This window comes from Oncorhynchus nerka, linkage group LG15 (genome assembly GCF_034236695.1).
Source record: "Oncorhynchus nerka isolate Pitt River linkage group LG15, Oner_Uvic_2.0, whole genome shotgun sequence".
NCBI classification, from domain to species: Eukaryota; Metazoa; Chordata; class Actinopteri; order Salmoniformes; family Salmonidae; genus Oncorhynchus; species Oncorhynchus nerka.
The window spans coordinates 6,085,859-6,106,475 of NC_088410.1; the positions used below are offsets into that span (position 1 = coordinate 6,085,859).

Below are 20,617 nucleotides of genomic sequence, written 5' to 3' on the forward strand. Positions count from 1 at the left end.
GGAATTTGAAATTATTTATATACTTTTGATACTTCAGTATATTTTAATTTTTACTCAAGTAGTATTTTACTGGGTGACTCACTTTTACTTGCCTACTTTTCCCACCACTGTGATGCAAATGTCAAAGGGACGTTCCACAAAATGGGTGCATTTTGCGTCCACTTGATATTTGAAGTACAAATGCACTGTATATTATATTTTAAAACCCGGCTATACTAGAATAAGTGCACTTTAATATAGACCACATAGAGAATTCAATAAATCAATTTTTGAAGTTACAAAAATATATGTACCAATGGCAGATTGCCCCAAACAATTCCTACAGTACTGAACAACATATTCAAGTGTAGAACTTCAGTATAATGCCCCTTTAAAAACAACTGCATAGTTTGTGCCCGTTTTTAAGACAGTACTCACTGGTGGTAATCGGATCTTCAGTCTCATTTTTCACTCCCAAAACGTCTTCCTCTTTTATTGAGATATCCTCCTCTTTTACTCCAAAAGGGTCTTCCTCCTCTTTCAATTTTACGGCATCTTCCTCCTTTTTGATTCTGAAAGCTTCTACCTCTTTTTCCACTTTGACAACCTCGTTCCCATATTCCTCTTTCACTGTAATATCATCCTCTTTTTTCAATGTGATAGCCTCCTTATTCATTCTTCAAGCTTCTTTGCCTCCTTTCACCAGTTTCTTTCTCCGTCTAGATTAGTGAGTTTATGCTTCTGGAGATTAGCCTAGTGCAGTATCAATGTAACACATTTGCTAATTTAACAAGCAAATTACGTTTAAATGAACCAGTAGATATGTAAACAGAATGTTGAAAACACTAAGAGTAATATACACAAGATTGGTCTAAAGAGCTACAATTTTTAGGTTTGCTAGCAAAGCACAGCGTGGTTAAATCAGAAGCCTTTTGTCGCTGTTGTGAAGAAGCCTCCTGTCCCGTCCACTAGATTATACGTCACGCAAGAAGCATCACCTGAAAATTTCATATCGCCATCTGCTGACTGGAGTGGGTAACGCAGACTGAAAAATATGAATTACAATGTTCAGTCTGGCAAGCAATGTCATAAGAAGTCATTTAAAAATAACCAGATGTTATGTTCTTACTTCTTACAGCCAATACTTTCCTCCAGGATGGGCCTGCCTATTAGGCAGGATTAGGTATGTATATAGACTCTCTTTTTTTTCTACTGTGTTATTGACTTGTTAATTGTTTACTCCATGTGTAACTCTGTGTTGTCTGTTCACACTGCTATGCTTTATCTTGGCCAGGTCGCAGTTGTAAATGAGAACTTGTTCTCAACTAGCCTACCTGGTTAAAAAAAATCAATTTAAAAAAGGTGACAGAAAGAATAGGGTGACATACTCTGAGCTAAATTGACCAAGGCTCATCGCGAACAACACATAACACTTCCTATGGTGGCATATGGGCTATTTAGGCAAGTGTTGGTGTCTCCCATCTCCACAGAGGAACTCTATATCTCTGTCAGAGTGACCATCAGGTTCTTGGTAACCTCCCAGATCAAGGCCCTTCTCCCCTGTTTGCGCAGTTTGGCCAGGTGGCCAGCTCTAGGAAGAGCCTTGGTGGTTCCAAACTTTTCCTTTTAAGAACGATGGTAGCCACTGTGTTCTTTGGGAACTTCAATGCGGCATATTTGTCTCCCTTCCCCATATCTCTGCCGGCGCTCTACGGAAAATTCCTTCGACTTCATGGCTTGGTTTTTGCTCTGACTTGCGCTGTAAACTGTGGGACCTTATATAGACAGGTGTGTGCCTTTCCAAATCATGTCCAATCAATTGAATTTACCACAGGTGGACTCCAATCAAGTTGTAGAAACATCTCAAGGATGATCAATGGAAACAAGATGCACCTGAGCTCAATTTCGATTCTCATAGCAAAGGGTCTGAATACTTATGTAAATAAGTTATTTCTGTTTAAAAATACATATACATTTGTAATACTTTCTAAAGGCACTGTATGTATAAACATATATTTTCCTTTGTTTTCCACTAACCCTATCACCCCTTCCCTAATTGGAGGAAACTAATGCACAACAACTTTCAGGCTTCTATGTCCAGCTTATTCATACTATGTACATTTTACAGACAATGTGTTATACAATAGTTATATTTAGTTTGTTTTTAATCCTATCCTTCAGTTACCCTAAACCTCTCCCATCTATCTCTGAAGACCACCCAGTCCTATCCTTCAGTTACCCTAAACCTCTCCCATCTATCTCTGAAGACCATCCAGTCCTATCCTTCAGTTACCCTAAACCTCTCCCATCTATCTCTGAAGACCACCCAGTCCTATCCTTCAGTTACCCTACACCTCTCCCATCTATCTCTGAAGACCATCCAGTCCTATCCTTCAGTTACCCTAAACCTCTCCCATCTATCTCTGAAGACCATCCAGTCCTATCCTTCAGTTACCCTAAACCTCTCCCATCTATATCTGAAGACCATCCAGTCCTATCCTTCAGTTACCATAAACCTCTCCCATCTATCTCTGAAGACCACCCCGTTTGATTTCTATTTGCCATATATTTTTAACTGTGCTGTTTCACAAACGTTCTTGACCTTTATTTTCTCATAGTTGCTACAGATAGTAAATTAAAAATAAACATGTTTGCTAAAAGTATTATTATATTATTGATCAATTGACTATGATTTTTCAAATCCCCCAGTAGTGCTGTCTGCAGAGTTAGCTCCAGGTAAATGTTGCCATTCCTTCACCTGCGACCAAAAACAAGCTACATATGGATAGTACCAAAACAAATTATCTAAAATTATCAAATGATTCTGTCTCTTTGTAGCTAAATCTGCAGAGGTTCATAATGTTCTTTAACCAATTTTGGTCTTTAATTATTATTCATTTTTTTTCACCTTTATTTACCAAGGTATGGAAGTTGAGAACAAGTTCTCATTTACAATTGCGACCTGTCCAAGATAAAGCAAAGCAGTTCCACACATACAACAACACAGAGTTACACATGGAGTAAAACAAACATACAGTCAATAATACAGGAGAAGAATAAGTCTATATACAATGTGAGCAAATGAGGTGAGATAAGGGAGGTAAAGGCAAAAAAGGCCATGGTGGCGAAGTAAATACAATATAGCAAGTAAAACACTGGAATGGTAGATTTGCAGTGGAATAATGTGCAAAGTAGAAATAGAAATAATGGGGGTTTTATTATTATTATTATTTTTATCAATTAGTAAACAGAATGTTCTGTCTTTTCTGGTGGATTAAACTGAAATTGCAACCAACTTCCTATGGCTTTCATTGTGCATCTGTAAAACTGTGTGAGGGTTTTAGGTGACAAGCCTGATGTTGAAGAGGCTCTGTTCCACCTTCTTCACCACAGTGTGTTCTTGGGGTCATTTCATTGTGCATCTGTAAAACTGTGTGAGGGTTTTAGGTGCCTCCTGATGTTGAAGAGGCTCTGTTGCACCTTCTTCACCACAGTGTGTTCTTGGGGTCCTTTAATGCTGTAGAAGTGTTTTGGTACCCTTCCCAAGATTTGTGCCTCAACGTAATCCTGTCTCGAAGTTCTACGGACAATTCCTTCGACCTCATGGCTTGGTTTTTGCTCTGACAGTCTCATAGCAAGGGGTCTGAATAATTACTGTTATGTAAATAAGGTATTTCTGTTTGTTACTGTTTACTGTTTTTCACTGTACGTGCAGATGCACTCACACCTGCCTGCTGCCATTCCTGAGCAAGGTCTGTACTGGTGGTGCCACGATCCCGCAGCTGAATCAACTTTAGGAGATGGTCCTGGCGCTTGCTGGACTTTCTTGGGCGCCCTGAAGCCTTCTTCACAACAATTGAACCACTCTCCTTGAAGTTCTTGATGATCCGATAAATGGTTGTGTCACGACGCTGGCCTGGGGGTAGGTTTATGACAGTCATAAATACCCCCCTTTTCCTCTCTCTACCCTACTGATGTGACATTTGAAAATCCCTTGGTTAACATAGAGATTCTGGGAACATCAGAAGGTGGGGGGAAATGAACCATATTTTGGTAATCCGACCAGTTGAACATATGCGGTGGTACTTAATGAATATGATGTCAGTTCGGTTGTTATCTGAGACATTCTCATCAATGATAGGATGACATAAACTCTACAGTGGAAAGTCTGCACATTGTAGTTATCGGATTCACATGGAATTGTTGTTCAACTTAAATGTTTGAATATAAAATTATTGGTGAAAAGATTAAATGTAATTTTAGCTTCCAAATGAGAGATTTGGGTTTTCATAAGGTTAGGGCTCTGCTCAATCAGTGGCCCGCCCCTATGAAGAGACATGGGTTATAAAACTATGCAAACACACCCTTCTCCCTCCACTATATAAAGCCTTGACGAAAATGTAACCTCCTGTTCCGGAGACATTAGGATGCCGATCCGATGTCAGAATGGTTCAGATAATAACTACAGAACGAAGCCAACCTCAACGTGAGCTTTGGTTGCGAATGGTATGAACTTTGAACTCTCATTCACTACAGAAGTGATACCTCCTAGCCGTTGAGTTAGCAACAGCAGCTGCAAATGTGGGCTAGGAAAGAACAGACAGAGTATCCCGTCTACCACACAACGACGTTACTACAACGTTTCCTGTTCACCACCAGAGACACTCTTCAAAGGACAAAGGACTCTGTTGGGCAACACGGCTTTCCATCTGCCACCAACCTACTGAAGCGCAGCTCAGAGTAAATATTTATTGCATTTTCCTTTTCCAAATGGGTGATAATTTAGAATGCATAGGATATTGTATTTACAACAGCACATCTTCTCCCTTTGTTCCTCAGTCTTCCCGCTCTTCCATTCATTTTCACCCATTTTCTTTTGTGTAACCAGCTGTCATATCTGCTTTGTCCGCTAGGGACGTTTTCCTTTATGACATAATTTGTAATCAAGGTATGATTAATTATGTGTATATGTAATTCTGTGTGATTAGTTAGGTATTTAGTAAATAAATAAATAAACCCAATTTTGTATTGCTGATTCAACTTGTTCACCAGGGTTCGTGAAGATAACCAAGAATTTACAACTTTCAGATGAGACTGAAATAAGGTGACGATTAATATTGACTGCTATTGATGTAAAATGTTACTAGGTCTTTAAGAGTTTATTCGAAAGATAACTGCTCTATAAATATTATTTTGTGGTGCCCCGACTCTCTAGTTAATTACATTTACATGATTAGCTCAATCAGGTAATACTATTACAGAGAAAGGATTTTATAGAATAGCATGTCATATCACTTAATCCGGCATAGCCAAAGACACAACAGTTGATTTATTTGCAATCTTACTGGCAGCAATATCCTTGCCTGTGAAGCCCTTTTTGTGCAAAGTAATGATGACGGCACGTGTTTCCTTGCAGGTAACCATGTTTGACAGAGGAAGAACAATGATTCCAAGCACCACCCTCCTTTTGAAGCTTCCAGTCTGTTATTCGAACTCAATCAGCATGACAGAGTGATCTCCAGCCTTGTCCTCGTCAACACTCACACCTGTGTTAACGAGAGAATCACTGACATGATGTCAGCTGGTCCTTTTGTGACAGGGCTGAAATGCAGTGGAAATGTTTTTTGGGATTCAGTTCATTTGCATGGGAAAGAGGGACTTTGCAGTTATTTGCAATTCATCTGATCACTCTTCATAACATTCTGGAGTATATGCAAATAGCCATCATGCAAACTGAGGCAGCAGACTTTGTGAAAATGTATATTTGTGTCATTCTCCAAACTTTTGGCCACAACTGTACAGTGTTGGTAGGCTACCTACATGATGAGATTATTATGGATAAGAGAGATATTATTTTATTTGTCAAATGACAACCAAGCATCGATCATCATGTCACCAGAATAAGACCATCAAAATGTATTGGAAAGGAGCATCAAGCTCATCACATGCAGTTTCACCACCCTGTGAAGTTCATAACTTATTTCATCTGTAGCCTAATAAACTGCATGGTTTCCCAAGTCATAGTGGGAGGACCAATCAACATATCATCACATGACTCCACGTTTAACTTCGATATGATGGTTATTATATAAATACTTGCGCATAAAGGAGTTTCCACTGCCATTTATCACTTATTCATTTTTACTGACACAAAAAGACCCCACCATGTAAAACAAACCAACAAATTGTCTGTCTTCATTTATAAAATTGTAAAAGCATATCCTGTTTCCATCAGCCCGGTCATTACTTTGGAAATGGTTGGATCAATATCCACCTTCAAGATATGGATGATGCCTGATTTGGAATGTCTGAGTAGTTCTCTCTGATGTCATAATACTCCCCTCTGATAATGATACATTTGCTCCATTGTTTCCATGTCAGTTGGTTTCCCACTCTGATGATTTATATCTGACAGGGGGGCTTGAAATAAATAGTATGGTCACATTTTACAGATTGTGGCTCGGTATGTTGATGTAAACTATTTATTGGTAATGTATTTTCCTATTCAGATTATACATCTGCATAGACTCAAACAGTATTTTAAAGTTGATTAAAAATATATATATAAATTGTACACTTCTATTTTCACAATTTGAATTATTATTAATCTAAAACTCCTATAGCAACAATACACTGTGGCTTTGACTTCAAGAGAATGGGCTGATGGGTGGGGGTGCTACTCTATAGGTAAGGCTGTTCAATATGAATGTTCAATACACACAATAGGTTGATCAGTAGCCAGTCAGCCAGCTGCTACAGTCCAATATGAATGTTCAATACACACAATAGGTTGATCAGTAGCCAGTTAGCTAGCTGCTACAGTCCAATATGATTGTTCAATACACACAATAGGTTGATCAGTAGGCAGTTAGCTAGCTGCTACAGTCCAATATCAATGTTCAATACACACAATAGGTTGACTGTTGACCAATATGAATGTTCAATACACACAGTAGGACTGTTGACCAATATGAATGTTCATAATGAGGGAGAAATAAAGGTGGGCTCTCCTGTCAACATGGGACTCCTGCTGCAGGTAGCCTAGCGGTTAATGGTGTTGGGCCAGTAACTGAAAGATCCCTGGTTTGAATCCCAGAGAGGACTAGGTGGAAAAATCTGTCAATGTGCCCTTGAGGGCAGCAGGAGCCTCTCAATTAGTCTCTTCTGAGGGAATGTGTTGTGTTGTGCAATTGAAGTCCAGAAACAAAGGGCGAAGGTGATAAGAGGAGAGCACATAGATGCAAGAAGGAATACAACGTGTCTGTAATGAAAGTGAACTGTGTTTATGCATGATCAGGGGTGAATTCATTCATTCTGTTGACAAACGTTTCTTAAACAGAACACAACCAGGATAAACATACGTGAATTTGTCCAATAGAACCTCTATTTCAGGTAGATGCAAGCGAGAGTGTGCAAGGCGATATTGAATGTGTCACTGTCTGTCACCTCAACATTTTATCTCGACCTGTGTAAACCTACATTCTAAACTTTCATTCATAAGCTAGGTTGCTACCTCATAATGGGTATATGGGAAATGTTAGTATCATGTTGTAGCCTAAACCTACCACTGTTACATTGAACAAGGTGAATGGAATATGAATGACAGTCATCCAATATGCTGTAGTAGAAATAAGGCCATGCTCATGAAAACACAAATGGTCCTCCCTCATCTTAAACGGCACTGACCGCCACTGTTTTGGTGGTGGACCACTCTTGGTACACATGGGAACTGTTGAGCTGAAAAACCCAGCAGCGTTGCAGTTCTTGACGCAAACCGGGGCGCCTGGCACCTACTACCATACCCCGTTCAAAGTAACTTAAATATTTTGTCTTCCCCATTTACCATCTGAATGGCACACATGCACAGTCCATGTCTCATGTCTCACTGATTAAAATTCCTTATTTAACCTGACTCCCCCCCTTCATCTACACTGACTGAGGTGGATTTAACTAGTGACATCAATAAGGGATCATAGCTTTAGCCTGGATTCACCTAGTCAGTCTACGGTCATGGAAGGAGCAGGTGTTCTTAATGTTTTGTCTACCCAGTGTAAAGCACTACAGATAATCAAGTGCTATTTGCATGTGATGCATTTGTTCTGTTGTTTACAGGACGATTTGTATCTTATAGAGCGTGGCTTTAAGGGAATAGTATGGTCACATCTAATAAAAAATGTATGTGAAAATGAACAGAGCAAATGTATATTAACATATATAGTATATTAACTGTTCATAGATGTATTTATTCATCATCTACATATTCATATTAAGCTTCTACGTCTGTGTACAGGAACGTATTATTTGGAAGAGAAAATGTATCAGTTTATTGTTAAATTATTATGACGTTCTTTCCAATACAAAAGTGTAGTAACTATTGTTTCCAAACTGCGTTACCCACTCCAGTCAGCAGATGGCGATGGGCGTCTTTCAGGTGATGCTTCTTGATGACGTATAATGGACTGGACGGGACTTCAGGAAAAACAAAACGGCTTCTCTTTCAACCACCTCGGTAGCTTGCTAGCCAACATAAAACCGATAGATTGCCGCTTTACACCGTGTTTGTGAACATTAGCTAATATCAGTGTTTTAAACGCATTTCTGTTGACTTATCATCTGATGACCTTTAACCTACTGTTCTTGTTAAATTTGCAAACTTGTCAAAGATTGATACTGAGGTTAGCACTAGGCTAGTCGCTAATGCTAACTAACTAGCTAACATCCCTGACCATGAGTTCACTAAACTACTCCTCCCTTGCTAAAGAAGAGGTGGTCTGCTGGACGGAAAAAGAAGCTCTGGGACTGAACATTGTCATGGAAGATGAGGCTGTTATAGTGAAAGAAGAGGAGGCTGTTATAGTGAAAGAAGAGGAGGCTGTTATAGTGAAAGAAGAGGAGGCTGTTATAGTGAAAGAAGAGGAGGCTGTTATAGTGAAAGAAGAGGAGGCTGTTATAGTGAAAGAAGAGGAGGCTGTTATAGTGAAAGAAGAGGAGGCTGTTATAGTGAAAGAAGAGGAGGCTGTTACAGTGAAAGAAGAGGAGTCTGTTATAGTGAAAGAAGAGGAGTCTGTTATAGTGAAAGAAGAGGAGTCTGTTATAGTGAAAGAAGAGGAGTCTGTTATAGTGAAAGAAGAGGAGGCTGTTATAGTGAAAGAAGAGGAGGCTGTTATAGTGAAAGAAGAGGAGGCTGTTATAGTGAAAGAAGAGGAGGCTGTTATAGTGAAAGAAGAGAAAGAACCTTTTAGAGAGGAAGAGGATGCTATCTCAATAAAGGTGAAGAAGGAAGACGTTTTGGGAGTGAAAGAGGAGACAGAATTTCAGATTAACACCAGTGAGTACTGTCTTAAACAGGGACACAAACTTTGCCCCACAAACTATGACTTTTAAATTAGATTTATTGAATTCTCCATGTGGTCTACATTAAAGTGCACCTCATCTAATATAACAGTCTTTTAAAATTCAATATTGGTGCATATTTTCTACTTAAAAGATCAATGGGATGCAAAAGCCAACCAATTTGTGGAACGAGCCTTTTACATTTGCATCACAAACAATATTTTCGGAAATCATGATGAAAGTGGCCATTTTAGGCCCTTTTTAGACATATTAATGCCTCTTGTAAGACGCTATGATTGCAATAGATGATCATAAGTTTACCATCTGTTTGATGTTCTCATTCACACAGGAGAGAGACATGACTATGGTGGATCCTCTGGGGAGCCTCAACAACATCCTGATGCTGACGAGGCAGAGAAGAGTCTCTCCAGATCAGAACACCAGATGGTACAGCTTGGTCTGGTCTAGCATACAGCTTGCTCTATCGGGGTCTGGGCTGGGTTTCTGTAGAGCACTTCATGACAACAGTGACATCAGCATCCATAATGATGTGTGTCTGTGTCTCCTCTTTATGGTTACCAGGACAATGCTAGCCCTTCCACCCTCCCGGAGTCCATGTGTCGTGCCTCTCCCGGTAGCACCTTACTGCTGGGTATGAAGAGATTGTCTGTGCTGCTGGTGGACTGCAGGAAAACAACGGGGCTGAGTGGAACTGTGAGAGGAGGAGAAGAGATGAAAGGATCAGATTTGACTCATCAAAGTAAGTGCTGTAGTTCAGTTTGAACAAATAAATAGATCTGCCCTCTGGTATCTGTTACAAGGACAACCAGCCTTGAAGCAGTTCCCACATATGCTAAGCACATGTTGGATACATTTCCTTCACTCTGCAGTCCAACTCATCCCAAAACATCTCAATTGGGTTGAGGTCAGTTGATTGTGGAGGCCAGGTCAGCTGCTGCAGCACCTCATCACTCTCCTAATTGGTCAAGTAGCTCTGGGTGGCTGGTCTCAGACGATGTGGAAGTCCTGGTCTGGCGTTGTTATATATGGTCTGCGGTTGTGAGACCGGTCGGATGTACTGCCAAATTCTCTAAAACAGCGTTGGAGGTGGCTTATGGTAGAGAAATTAACATTAGAGTCTCAGGTAACAGCTCTAGTGGTTATTCCTGCAGTCAGCATGCCAATTGCACTCTCCCTCAAAACTTGAGACATCTGTGGCATTGTGTTGTGTGACAAAACTGAACATTTTAGTGGCCTTTTATTGTCCCCAGCACAAGGTGTACCTGTGTAATGATCATGCTGTTTGATCAGCTTCTTGATAAACTATTCACCTGACAGGTGTGGCATATCTTGGCAAAGGAGAAATGTTCGCTGACAGGGATGTTATCAAATTTGTGTACCAAATTTGAGAGAAATAATCTTTCATGCGTGTGGAAAAATTCTGGGATGTTTTATTTCAGCTCATGAAACATGGGACCAACACTTTACATATTTGGAACATCTACCCGAAATATTTAATTATTTTTTTACCTAAAATATCATGACATTAATTATAGTCAAAATATTTACAAAAATATATACGTGAACTTATACATAAATAAATATAAAATGCTTTTTTTCACCTTTATTTATCCAAGTTCTCATTTACAACTGCGACCAAGATAAAGCAAAGCAATGCTACAAAAACAACAACAACACAGTTGCACATGGGATAAACAAAGGTACAGTCAGTAACACAATAGAAAAGTACACGTGTACAGCATGTTCAAATGTAGTAAGATTAGGAAGGTAAGGAAATAAATAGACCATAGGCCAATTTAGCATTAACACTGGAGTGATAGATATGCAGATAATGATGTACAATTATAGATACTGGGGTGCAAAAACAATTTTAAAAAACAATATGGGGATGAGGTAGTTGGTTGTACTGATATCCAAGATGGCGTAGCAGTAGTTGTCCTGTCGTATCGTCTCTCTGTAAATATCGTCTCTTTTTCGTTTTAGATATTTTTTTAGATATTTTTTTCTTCGCATATCCTTAAAACATTTTGCTAAACCTAAGCTTCCAAATACTCTTCTGCAACCCGCCAATGTAGCTACTTTCCTAACGTAGTTATATTTACTTCGGAACCGGACACTCTCAACTGAAGCTAGCCAGCTAACTACCAGCTATGCTAGCGACCATCAACTAACCTTTAGCTCGGAAAGCTCTCGCCTGTTCGAACAACGCGACGCTAGAGCGACGCTAACCAGAGCATAACGGACCTAATTAATTTTTTTATTTTTTTACCCCCGGATTCCCACCACAAACGGAACATCCTTCAGCTGGATCCTCGCAACTAGCCATTGAGTGTAACAGCAACCCTGGTTGATTACTCCTGGCTAGCGTTTCCACCCACGTAGCTTGAAGCTAGCCCGGCCAGAGCTCCTAGCATACTCCTGGGCTACAATACCTTGACTACGACCGGTCTATCGATATCACCGCTTGAAGAGGAATAAACAGACTCACCCCATCACGACGTCCTCCAAAGGCTAACTCTCTAGCCCTCGCTATCTCCTTGCTTGCTAGTTCGGCACGCTAACTGCTAGCTTGTTTAGCCCAGGTCCGCTAACTACTACCTTGTTTACCCTGGCCTGCTAATCTGTTAGCTTGTTAGCACAGGCCTGCTAACCGTCCCGCCGCGTCCCAAAAACGCAGTGGCCCATATGTACTCTATCTCTTCCCGATTAAAAAAAAAAAATTGTTTATACCTTCCGGGAAAACTTGCCTCACCCAATGTGATACGGAATCGCTATTATCTTTATTTTTAGAACACACTCAAGAACCTCCAGAAGCTAACCAGCTAGCTAGCTACAAGCTATTTAGTCATTGTTAGTTTTCTTAACCTGGATAACACTCGCCAGCCCAGCCCCCCTGCCCCATCCAACGCTGCCCCCTGGACTCTGATCACTTGGCTACATAGCTGATGCACGCTGGACTGTCCATTACCACGGTACTCCATTCTGCTTGTTTGTTTTATCTGTCGGCCGAGTTGCCTAGTCAATGCCATCTCACCTGCTGTTGTTACGCTAGCTGATTAGCTGTTGTCTCACCCACTGTTTTAGCTAGCTTTCCCAATTCAACACCTGTGTTCACTGTATGCATCGCTGTATGTCTCTCTCAAATGTCAATATGCCTTGTATACTATTGCTCAGGTTAGTTATCATTGTTTTAGTTCACAATGGAGCCCCTAGTCCTATTCCTCACACCCCTGATACCTCCTTTGTCCCACCTCCCACATATGCGGTGACCTCACCCATTACAACCAGCATGTCCAGAGATAAAACCTCTCTCATCATCACCCAGTGCCTGGGCTTACCTCCGCCGTACCCGCACCCCACCATACCCCTCTCTGTGCATTATGCCCTGAATATATTCTACCATGCCCAGAAACCTGCTCCTCTTATTCTCTGTCCCCAACGCTCTAGGCGACCAGTTTTGATAGCCCTTAGCCGCACCCTCATACTACTCCTTCTCTGTTCCGTGGGTGATGTGGAGGTAAACCCGGGCCCTGCATGTCCCCAGGCACCCTCATTTGTTGACTTCTGTGATCGAAAAGCCTTGGTTTCATGCATGTCAACATTAGAAGCCTCCTCCCTAAGTTTGTTTTACTCACTGCTTTAGCACACTCTGCTAACCCTGATGTCCTTGCCGTGTCTGAATCCTGGCTCAGGAAGGCCACCAAAAATTCAGAGATTTCCATACCCAACTATAACATCTTCCGTCAAGATAGAACTGCCAAAGGGGAGGAGTCGCAGTCTACTGCAGAGATAGCCTGCAAAGTAATGTCATACTTTCCAGGTCCATACCCAAACAGTTCGAGCTACTAATTCTGAAAATTACTCTCTCCAGAAATAAGTCTCTCACTGTTGCCGCCTGCTACCGACCCCCTCAGCTCCCAGCTGTGCCCTGGACACCATTTGTGAATTGATTGCCCCCATCTAGCTTCTGAGTTTGTTCTGTTAGGTGACCTAAACTGGGATATGCTTAACACCCCGGCAGTCCTACAATCTAAGCTAGATGCCCTCAATCTCACACAAATCATCAAGGAACCCACCAGGTACAACCCTAACTCTGTAAGCAAGGGCACCCTCATAGACGTCATCCTGACCAACTGGCCCTCCAAATACACCTCCGCTGTCTTCAACCAGGATCTCAGCGACCACTGCCTCATTGCCTGTATCCGCTACGGTGCCGCAGTCAAACGACCACCCCTCATCACTGTCAAACGCTCCCTAAAACACTTCTGTGAGCAGGCCTTTCTAATCGACCTGGCCCGGGTATCCTGGAAGGACATTGACCTCATCCCGTCAGTTGAGGATGCCTGGTCATTCTTTAAGAGTAACTTCCTCACCATATTAGATAAGCATGCTCCGTTCAAAAATGCAGAACTAAGAACAGATACAGCCCTTGGTTCACTCCAGACCTGACTGCCCTCGACCAGCACAAAAACATCCTGTGGCGGACTGCAATAGCATCGAACAGTCCCCGCGATATGCAACTGTTCAGGGAAGTCAGGAACCAATACACGCAGTCAGTCAGGAAAGCTAAGGCCAGCTTCTTCAGGCAGAAGTTTGCATCCTGTAGCTCCAACTCCAAAAAGTTCTGGGACACTGTGAAGTCCATGGAGAACAAGAGCACCTCCTCCCAGCTGCCCACTGCACTGAGGCTAGGGAACACAGTCACCACCGACAAATCCATGATTATCGAAAACTTCAACAAGCATTTCTCAACGGCTGGCCATGCCTTCCGCCTGGCTACTCTTACCTCGGCCAACAGCTCCGCCCCCCCCCCCGCAGCTCCTCGCCCAAGCCTCTCCAGGTTCTCCTTTACCCAAATCCAGATAGCAGATGTTCTGAAAGAGCTGCAAAACCTGGACCCGTATAAATCAGCTGGGCTTGACAATCTGGACCCTCTATTTCTGAAACTATCCGCCGCCATTGTCGCAACCCCTATTACCAGCCTGTTCAACCTCTCTCTCATATCGTCTGAGATCCCCAAGGATTGGAAAGCTGCCGCAGTCATCCCCCTCTTCAAAGGGGGAGACACCCTGGACCCAAACTGTTACAGACCTATATCCATTCTGCCCTGCCTATCTAAGGTCTTCGAAAGCCAAGTCAACAAACAGGTCATTGACCATCTCGAATCCCACCGTACCTTCTCCGCTATGCAATCTGGTTTCCGAGCCGGTCACGGGTGCACCTCAGCCACACTCAAGGTACTAAACGACATAACCGCCATCGATAAAAGACAGTACTGTGCAGCCGTCTTCATCGACCTTGCCAAGGCTTTCGACTCTGTCAATCACCATATTCTTATCGGCAGACTCAGTAGCCTCAGCTTTTCGGATGACTGCCTTGCCTGGTTCACCAATTACTTTGCAGACAGAGTTCAGTGTGTCAAATCGGAGGGCATGTTGTCCGGTCCTCTGGCAGTCTCTATGGGGGTGCCACAGGGTTCAATTCTCGGGCCGACTCTTTTCTCTGTGTATATCAATGATGTTGCTCTTGCTGCGGGCGATTCCCTGATCCACCTCTACGCAGACGACACCATTCTATACACTTTTGGCCCGTCACTGGACACTGTGCTATCTAACCTCCAATCGAGCTTCAATGCCATACAACACTCCTTCCGTGGCCTGCTATTAAACGCTAGTAAAACCAAATGCATGCTTTTCAACCGATCGCTGCCTGCACCCGCTTGCCCGACTAGCATCACCACACTGGATGGTTCCGACCTTGAATATGTGGACACTTATAAGTACCTAGGTGTCTGGCTAGACTGCAAACTCTCCTTCCAGACCCATATCAAACATCTCCAATCGAAAATCAAATCAAGAGTCGGCTTTCTATTCCGCAACAAAGCCTCCTTCACTCACGCTGCCAAGCTTACCCTAGTAAAACTGACTATCCTACCGATCCTCGACTTCGGCGATGTCATCTACAAAATGGCTTCCAACACTCTTCTCAGCAAACTGGATGCAGTTTATCACAGTGCCATCCGTTTTGTCACTAAAGCACCTTATACTACCCACCACTGCGACTTGTATGCTCTAGTCGGCTGGCCCTCGCTACATATTCGTCGCCAGACCCACTGGCTCCAGGTCATCTACAAGGCCATGCTAGGCAAAGCTCCGCCTTATCTCAGCTCACTGGTCACTATGGCAACACCCATCCGTAGCACGCGCTCCAGCAGGTGTATCTCATTGAGCATCCCCAAAGCCAACACCTCATTCGGCCGCCTTTCGTTCCAGTACTCTGCTGCCTGTGACTGGAACGAATTGCAAAATCGCTGAAGTTGGAGACTTTTATCTCCCTCACCAACTTCAAACATCAGCTATCTGAGCAGCTAACCGATCGCTGCAGCTGTACATAATCTATTGGTAAATAGCCCACCCATTTTCACCTACCTCATCCCCACAGTTTTTATTTATTTACTTTTCTGCTCTTTTGCACACAAATATCTCTACCTGTACATGATCATCTGATCATTTATCACTCCAGTGTTAATCTGCAATATTGTAATTATTCGCCTACCTCCTCATGCCTTTTGCACACATTGTATATAGACCCCCCCTTTTTTTTCTCTACTGTGTTATTGACTTGTTAATTGTTTACTCCATGTGTAACTCTGTGTTGTCTGATCACTCTGCTATGCTTTATCTTGGCCAGGTCGCAGTTGCAAATGAGAACCTGTTCTCAACTAGCCTACCTGGTTAAATAAAGGTGAAATAAAATAAAAAAATTTAAAAATTACAGATGGGCTGTGTTGGAGTGTTGTATGGCATTGAAGCTCATTTGGAGTTTGTTAAAACAGTGTCCAAAGAAGGGCCAAATGTATAAAGAATGGTGTCGTCTGCGTAGAGGTGGATCAGAGAATCGCCAGCAGCACGAGCGACATCATTACATTTACATTTACATTTAAGTCATTTAGCAGACGCTCTTATCCAGAGCGACTTACAAATTGGACAGTTGATACAGTTGAAGTCGGAAATGTACATACACTCATGTTGGAGTCATTAAAACTCGTTTTTCAACCACTCCACAAATTTCTTGTTCCCAAACTATAGTTTTGGCAAGTCGGTTAGGACATCTACTCTGTGCATGACACAAGTAATTTTTCCAACAATTGTTTACAGACAGATTATTTCACTTTTATTTCACTATCACAATTCCAGTGGGTTAGAAGTTTACATACACTAAGTTGACTGTGCCTTTAAACAGCTTGGAAAATTCCAGAAAATGATGTCATGGCTTTAGAAGCTTCTGATAGGCTAATTGACATCATTTTAGTCAATTGGAAGTGTACCTGTGGATGTATTTCAAGGCCTACCTTCAAACTCAGTGCCTCTTTGCTTGACATCATGGGAAAATCAAAAGAAATCAGCCAAGACCTCAGAATTTTTTTTTTAGACCTCCACAAGTCTGGTTCATCGTTGGGAGTAATTTCCAAATGCCTGAAGGTACCACGTTCATCTGTACAAACAATAGTATGCAAGTATAAACACCATGGGACCACTCAGCCGTCATACCGCTCAGGAAGGAGACGCATTCTGTCTCCTAGAGATGAACATACTTTGGTGTGAAAAGTGCAAATCAATCCCAGAACAACAGCAAAGGACATTGTGAAAATGCTGGAGGAAACGGGTACAAAATTATCTTTATCCACAGTTAAACAAGTCCTATATCGACATAACCTGAAAGGCTGCTCAGCAAAGAAGAAGCCACTGCTCCAAAACCATAAATAAAGCCAGACTATGGTTTGCAACTGCACATGGGGACAAAGATCGTACTTTTTGGAGAAATGTCCTCTGCTCTGATGAAACAAAAATAGAACTGTTTGACCATCGTTATGTTTGGAGGAAAAATGGGGGTGCTTGCAAGTCGAAGCACACCATCCCAACCATGAAACACGGGGGTGGGAGCATTGTGTTGTGGGGGTGCTTTGCTGCAGGAGGGACTGGTGCACTTCACAAAATAGATGGCATCATGAGCTAGGAAAATTATGTGGATATATTGAAGCAACATCTCAAGACATCAGTCAGGAAGTTAATGCTTGGTCGCAAGTGGGTCTTCCAAATGGACAATGACCCCAAGCATACTTCCAAATTTGTGGTAAAGTGGCTTAAGGACAACAAAGTCAAGGTATTGGAGTGTCCATCACAAAGCCCTGACCTCAATCCATAGAAAATGTGTTGGCAGAACTGAAAAAGCGTGTGCGAGCAAGGAGGCCTACAATCCTCACTCAATTACACCAGCTCTGTCAGGAAGGAATGGGCCAACATTCACCCAAATTATTGTGGGAAGCTTGTGGAAGGCTACCTGAAACTTTGACATAAGTTAAACAATTTAAAGACAATGCTACCAAATACTAATTGAGTGTATGTAAACTTCTGACCCACTGGGAATGTGTTGGAAGAAATAAAAGCTGAAATAAATCATTCTCTACTATTATTCTGACATTTCACATTCTTAAATAAAAGTTGTGATCCTTACTGACCTAAGACAGGAAATTTGTACTGGGATTAAATGTCAGGAATTGTGAAAAACTGAGTTTAAATGTATTTGGCTAAGGTGTATGTAAACTTCCGACTTCAACTGTATATACAGAGAAAAGTGTCGGCCCGAGAATTTAACAGGCCCTCCGATTTGACACACTGATCTCTATCTGAGAAGTAGTTGGTGAACCAGGCGAGGCAATCATTTGAGAAACCAAGGATATTGAGTCTGCCGATAAGAATGTGGTGATTGACAGAGTCGAAAACCTTGGCCAGGGTGATCAAGATAGCTGCACAGTTCTTTTATTGATGGCGGTTATGATATTGTTTAGGACCTTGAGCATGGCTGAGGTGCACCCATGACCAGTTCGGAAACCAGATTGCAAAGTGGAGAAGGTACGGTGGGATTCGAAATGTTCGGTGATCTGTTTGTTAACTTGGCTTTCAAAGATTTTTGAAAGGCAGGGCAGGATGGGAATAGGTCTATAACAGTTTGGGTCTAGAGTGTCTCCCCCTTTGAAGAGGGGAATGACCGCGGCAGCTTTCCAATCTTTGGGGATCTCAGACAATATGAAAGAGAGGTTGAACAGGCTAGTAATAGGGGTTGCAAAATTTTTGGGAAAGATAAGTTCCAGATTGTCTAGTCCAGCTGATTTGTTGGGATACAGATTTTGCAGCTCTTTCAGAACATCAGCTGTCTGGATTTGGGTAGGGGAGGCTTGGGCAAGTTTCTGCAGGGGGGTGCAGAGTTGTTGGACGGGGTAGGGGTAGCCAGGTGGAAAGTATGGTCAGCCGTAGAAAAATGCTTATTGAAATGATCGATTATCATGGATTTATCGGTGGTGACAGTGTTTCCTAGCCTCAGTGCAGTGGGAAGCTGGGAGGAGGTGCTCTTATTCTCCATGGACTTTAGTGTCCCAAAACGTTTTGGAATTAGTGCTACAGGATGCAAATTTCTGTTTGAAAAAGCCTTCGCTAGCCTGTGTATATTGGTTCCTGACTTCCCTGAAAAGTTGCATATTGTTGGCTATTCGATGCTAATGCAGAATGCCACGGGATGTTGTTGTGCTGGTCAAGGGCAGTCAAGTCTGGGGTGAACCAAGGGCTATATCTGTTCTTAGTTCTACATTTTTTGAATGCTTATTTAAGATGGTGAGGAAATTACTTTTAAAGAGCAACCAGGCATCCCTACTGGCGGGATGAGGTCAATATCCTACCAGGATACCCGGGCCAGGTCGATTAGAAAGGCCTGCTCGCTGAAGTGTTTTAGGGAGCGTTTGACAGTGATGAGGGGTGGTCGTTTGACCGTGGACCCATTACGGACGCAGGCAATGAGACAGTAATTACTGAGATCCTGGGTGAAGACGGCAGAGGTGTATTTAGAGGGCAAGTTGATCAGAATGATATCTAAGAGGGAGCCCATGGTTACGGATTTATGGTTGTACCTGGTAGGTTCCTTGATCATTTGTGTGAGATTGAGGGCAGATTGTAGGACAGCCGGGGTCAAATCAAATCCAATTTTATTTGTCACATACACATGGTTAGCCGATGTTAATGCGAGTGTAGCAAAATGCTTGTGCACGTAAAAAAACTAAAAACTGCATAGTTTCCTAGGAATGCGAAGCGAGGCGGCCATCTCTGTCGGCGCCGGAAGTCTAGCATATCCCAGTTTAGGTCACCTAACAGTACGAACTCTGAAGATAGATCTGGGGCAATCAATTCTCATATGGTGTCCAGGGCACAGCTGGGGGCTGAGAGGGATCTATAACAAGTGGCAACGGTGAGAGACTTGTTTCTGGAAAGGTGGATTTTAAAAGTAGAAGCTCTAATTGTTTGGGCGCAGACCTGGATAGTGTGACAGAACTCTGCAGGCTATCTCTGCAGTAGATTGCAACTCCGCCCCCTTTGGCAGTTCTATCTGGCCAGAAAATGTTGTAGTTGGGGATGGAAATGTCATGATTTTTGGTGGCCTGCCTAAACCAGGATTCAGACACGTCTAGGACATCAGGCTTGGCGGAGTGTGCTAAAGCAGTGAATAAAACAAACTTAGGGAGGAGGCTTCTGATGTTAACATGCATGAAATCAAGACTTTTACAGTTACAGAAGTCAACAAATGAGAGCGCCTCGGGAATGGGAGTGGTGCTGGGGGCTGCAGGGCCTGGGGAATGGGAGTGGTGTTGGGGGCTGCAGGGCCTGGAGAGTGGGAGTGGTACTGGGGGCTGCAGGGCCTGGGGAATGGGAGTGGTGCTGGGGCTGCAGGGCCTGGAGAGTGGGAGTGGTACTGGGGGCTGCAGGGCCTGGGGAATGGGAGTGGTGCTGGGGGCTGCAGGGCCTAGGGAATGGGAGTGGTGCTGGGGGCTGCAGGGCCTGGGGAATGGGAGTGGTACTGAGGGCTGCAGGGCCTGGGGAGTGGTGCTGGGGGCTGCAGGGCCTGGAGAGTGGGAGTGGTACTGGGGGCTGCAGGGCCTGGGGAATGGGAGTGGTACTGGGGGCTGCAGGGCCTGGAGAGTGGGAGTGGTACTGGGGGCTGCAGGGCCTGGGGAATGGGAGTGGTACTGGGGGCTGCAGGGCCTGGAGAGTGGGAGTGGTACTGAGGGCTGCAGGGCCTGGAGAATGGGAGTGGTGCTGGGGGCTGCAGGGCCTGGGGAATGGGAGTGGTGCTGGGGACTGCAGGGCCTGGGGAATGGGAGTGGTACTGGGGGCTGCAGGGCCTGGGGAATGGGAGTGGTGCTGGGGACTGCAGGGCCTGGGAAATGGGAGTGGTGCTG

General features: G+C 43.2%; 1 protein-coding gene across 1 annotated transcript in view; it reads left to right on the forward strand.

Annotated features, from left to right (window-relative positions):
- Positions 1–8,477: 8,477 nt before the first annotated feature.
- Positions 8,478–20,617, forward strand: part of LOC135560352 (zinc finger protein OZF-like) — a 44,076-nt gene continuing 31,936 nt past the window's right edge. Inside the window, exons 1-3 of the mRNA XM_065002239.1 lie at positions 8,478–9,307; positions 9,662–9,759; positions 9,895–10,072. Coding sequence (XP_064858311.1) covers positions 8,707–9,307; positions 9,662–9,759; positions 9,895–10,072 — 877 coding nt within the window. The 5' untranslated portion in view covers positions 8,478–8,706. The remainder of the gene's footprint in view (positions 9,308–9,661; positions 9,760–9,894; positions 10,073–20,617) is intronic.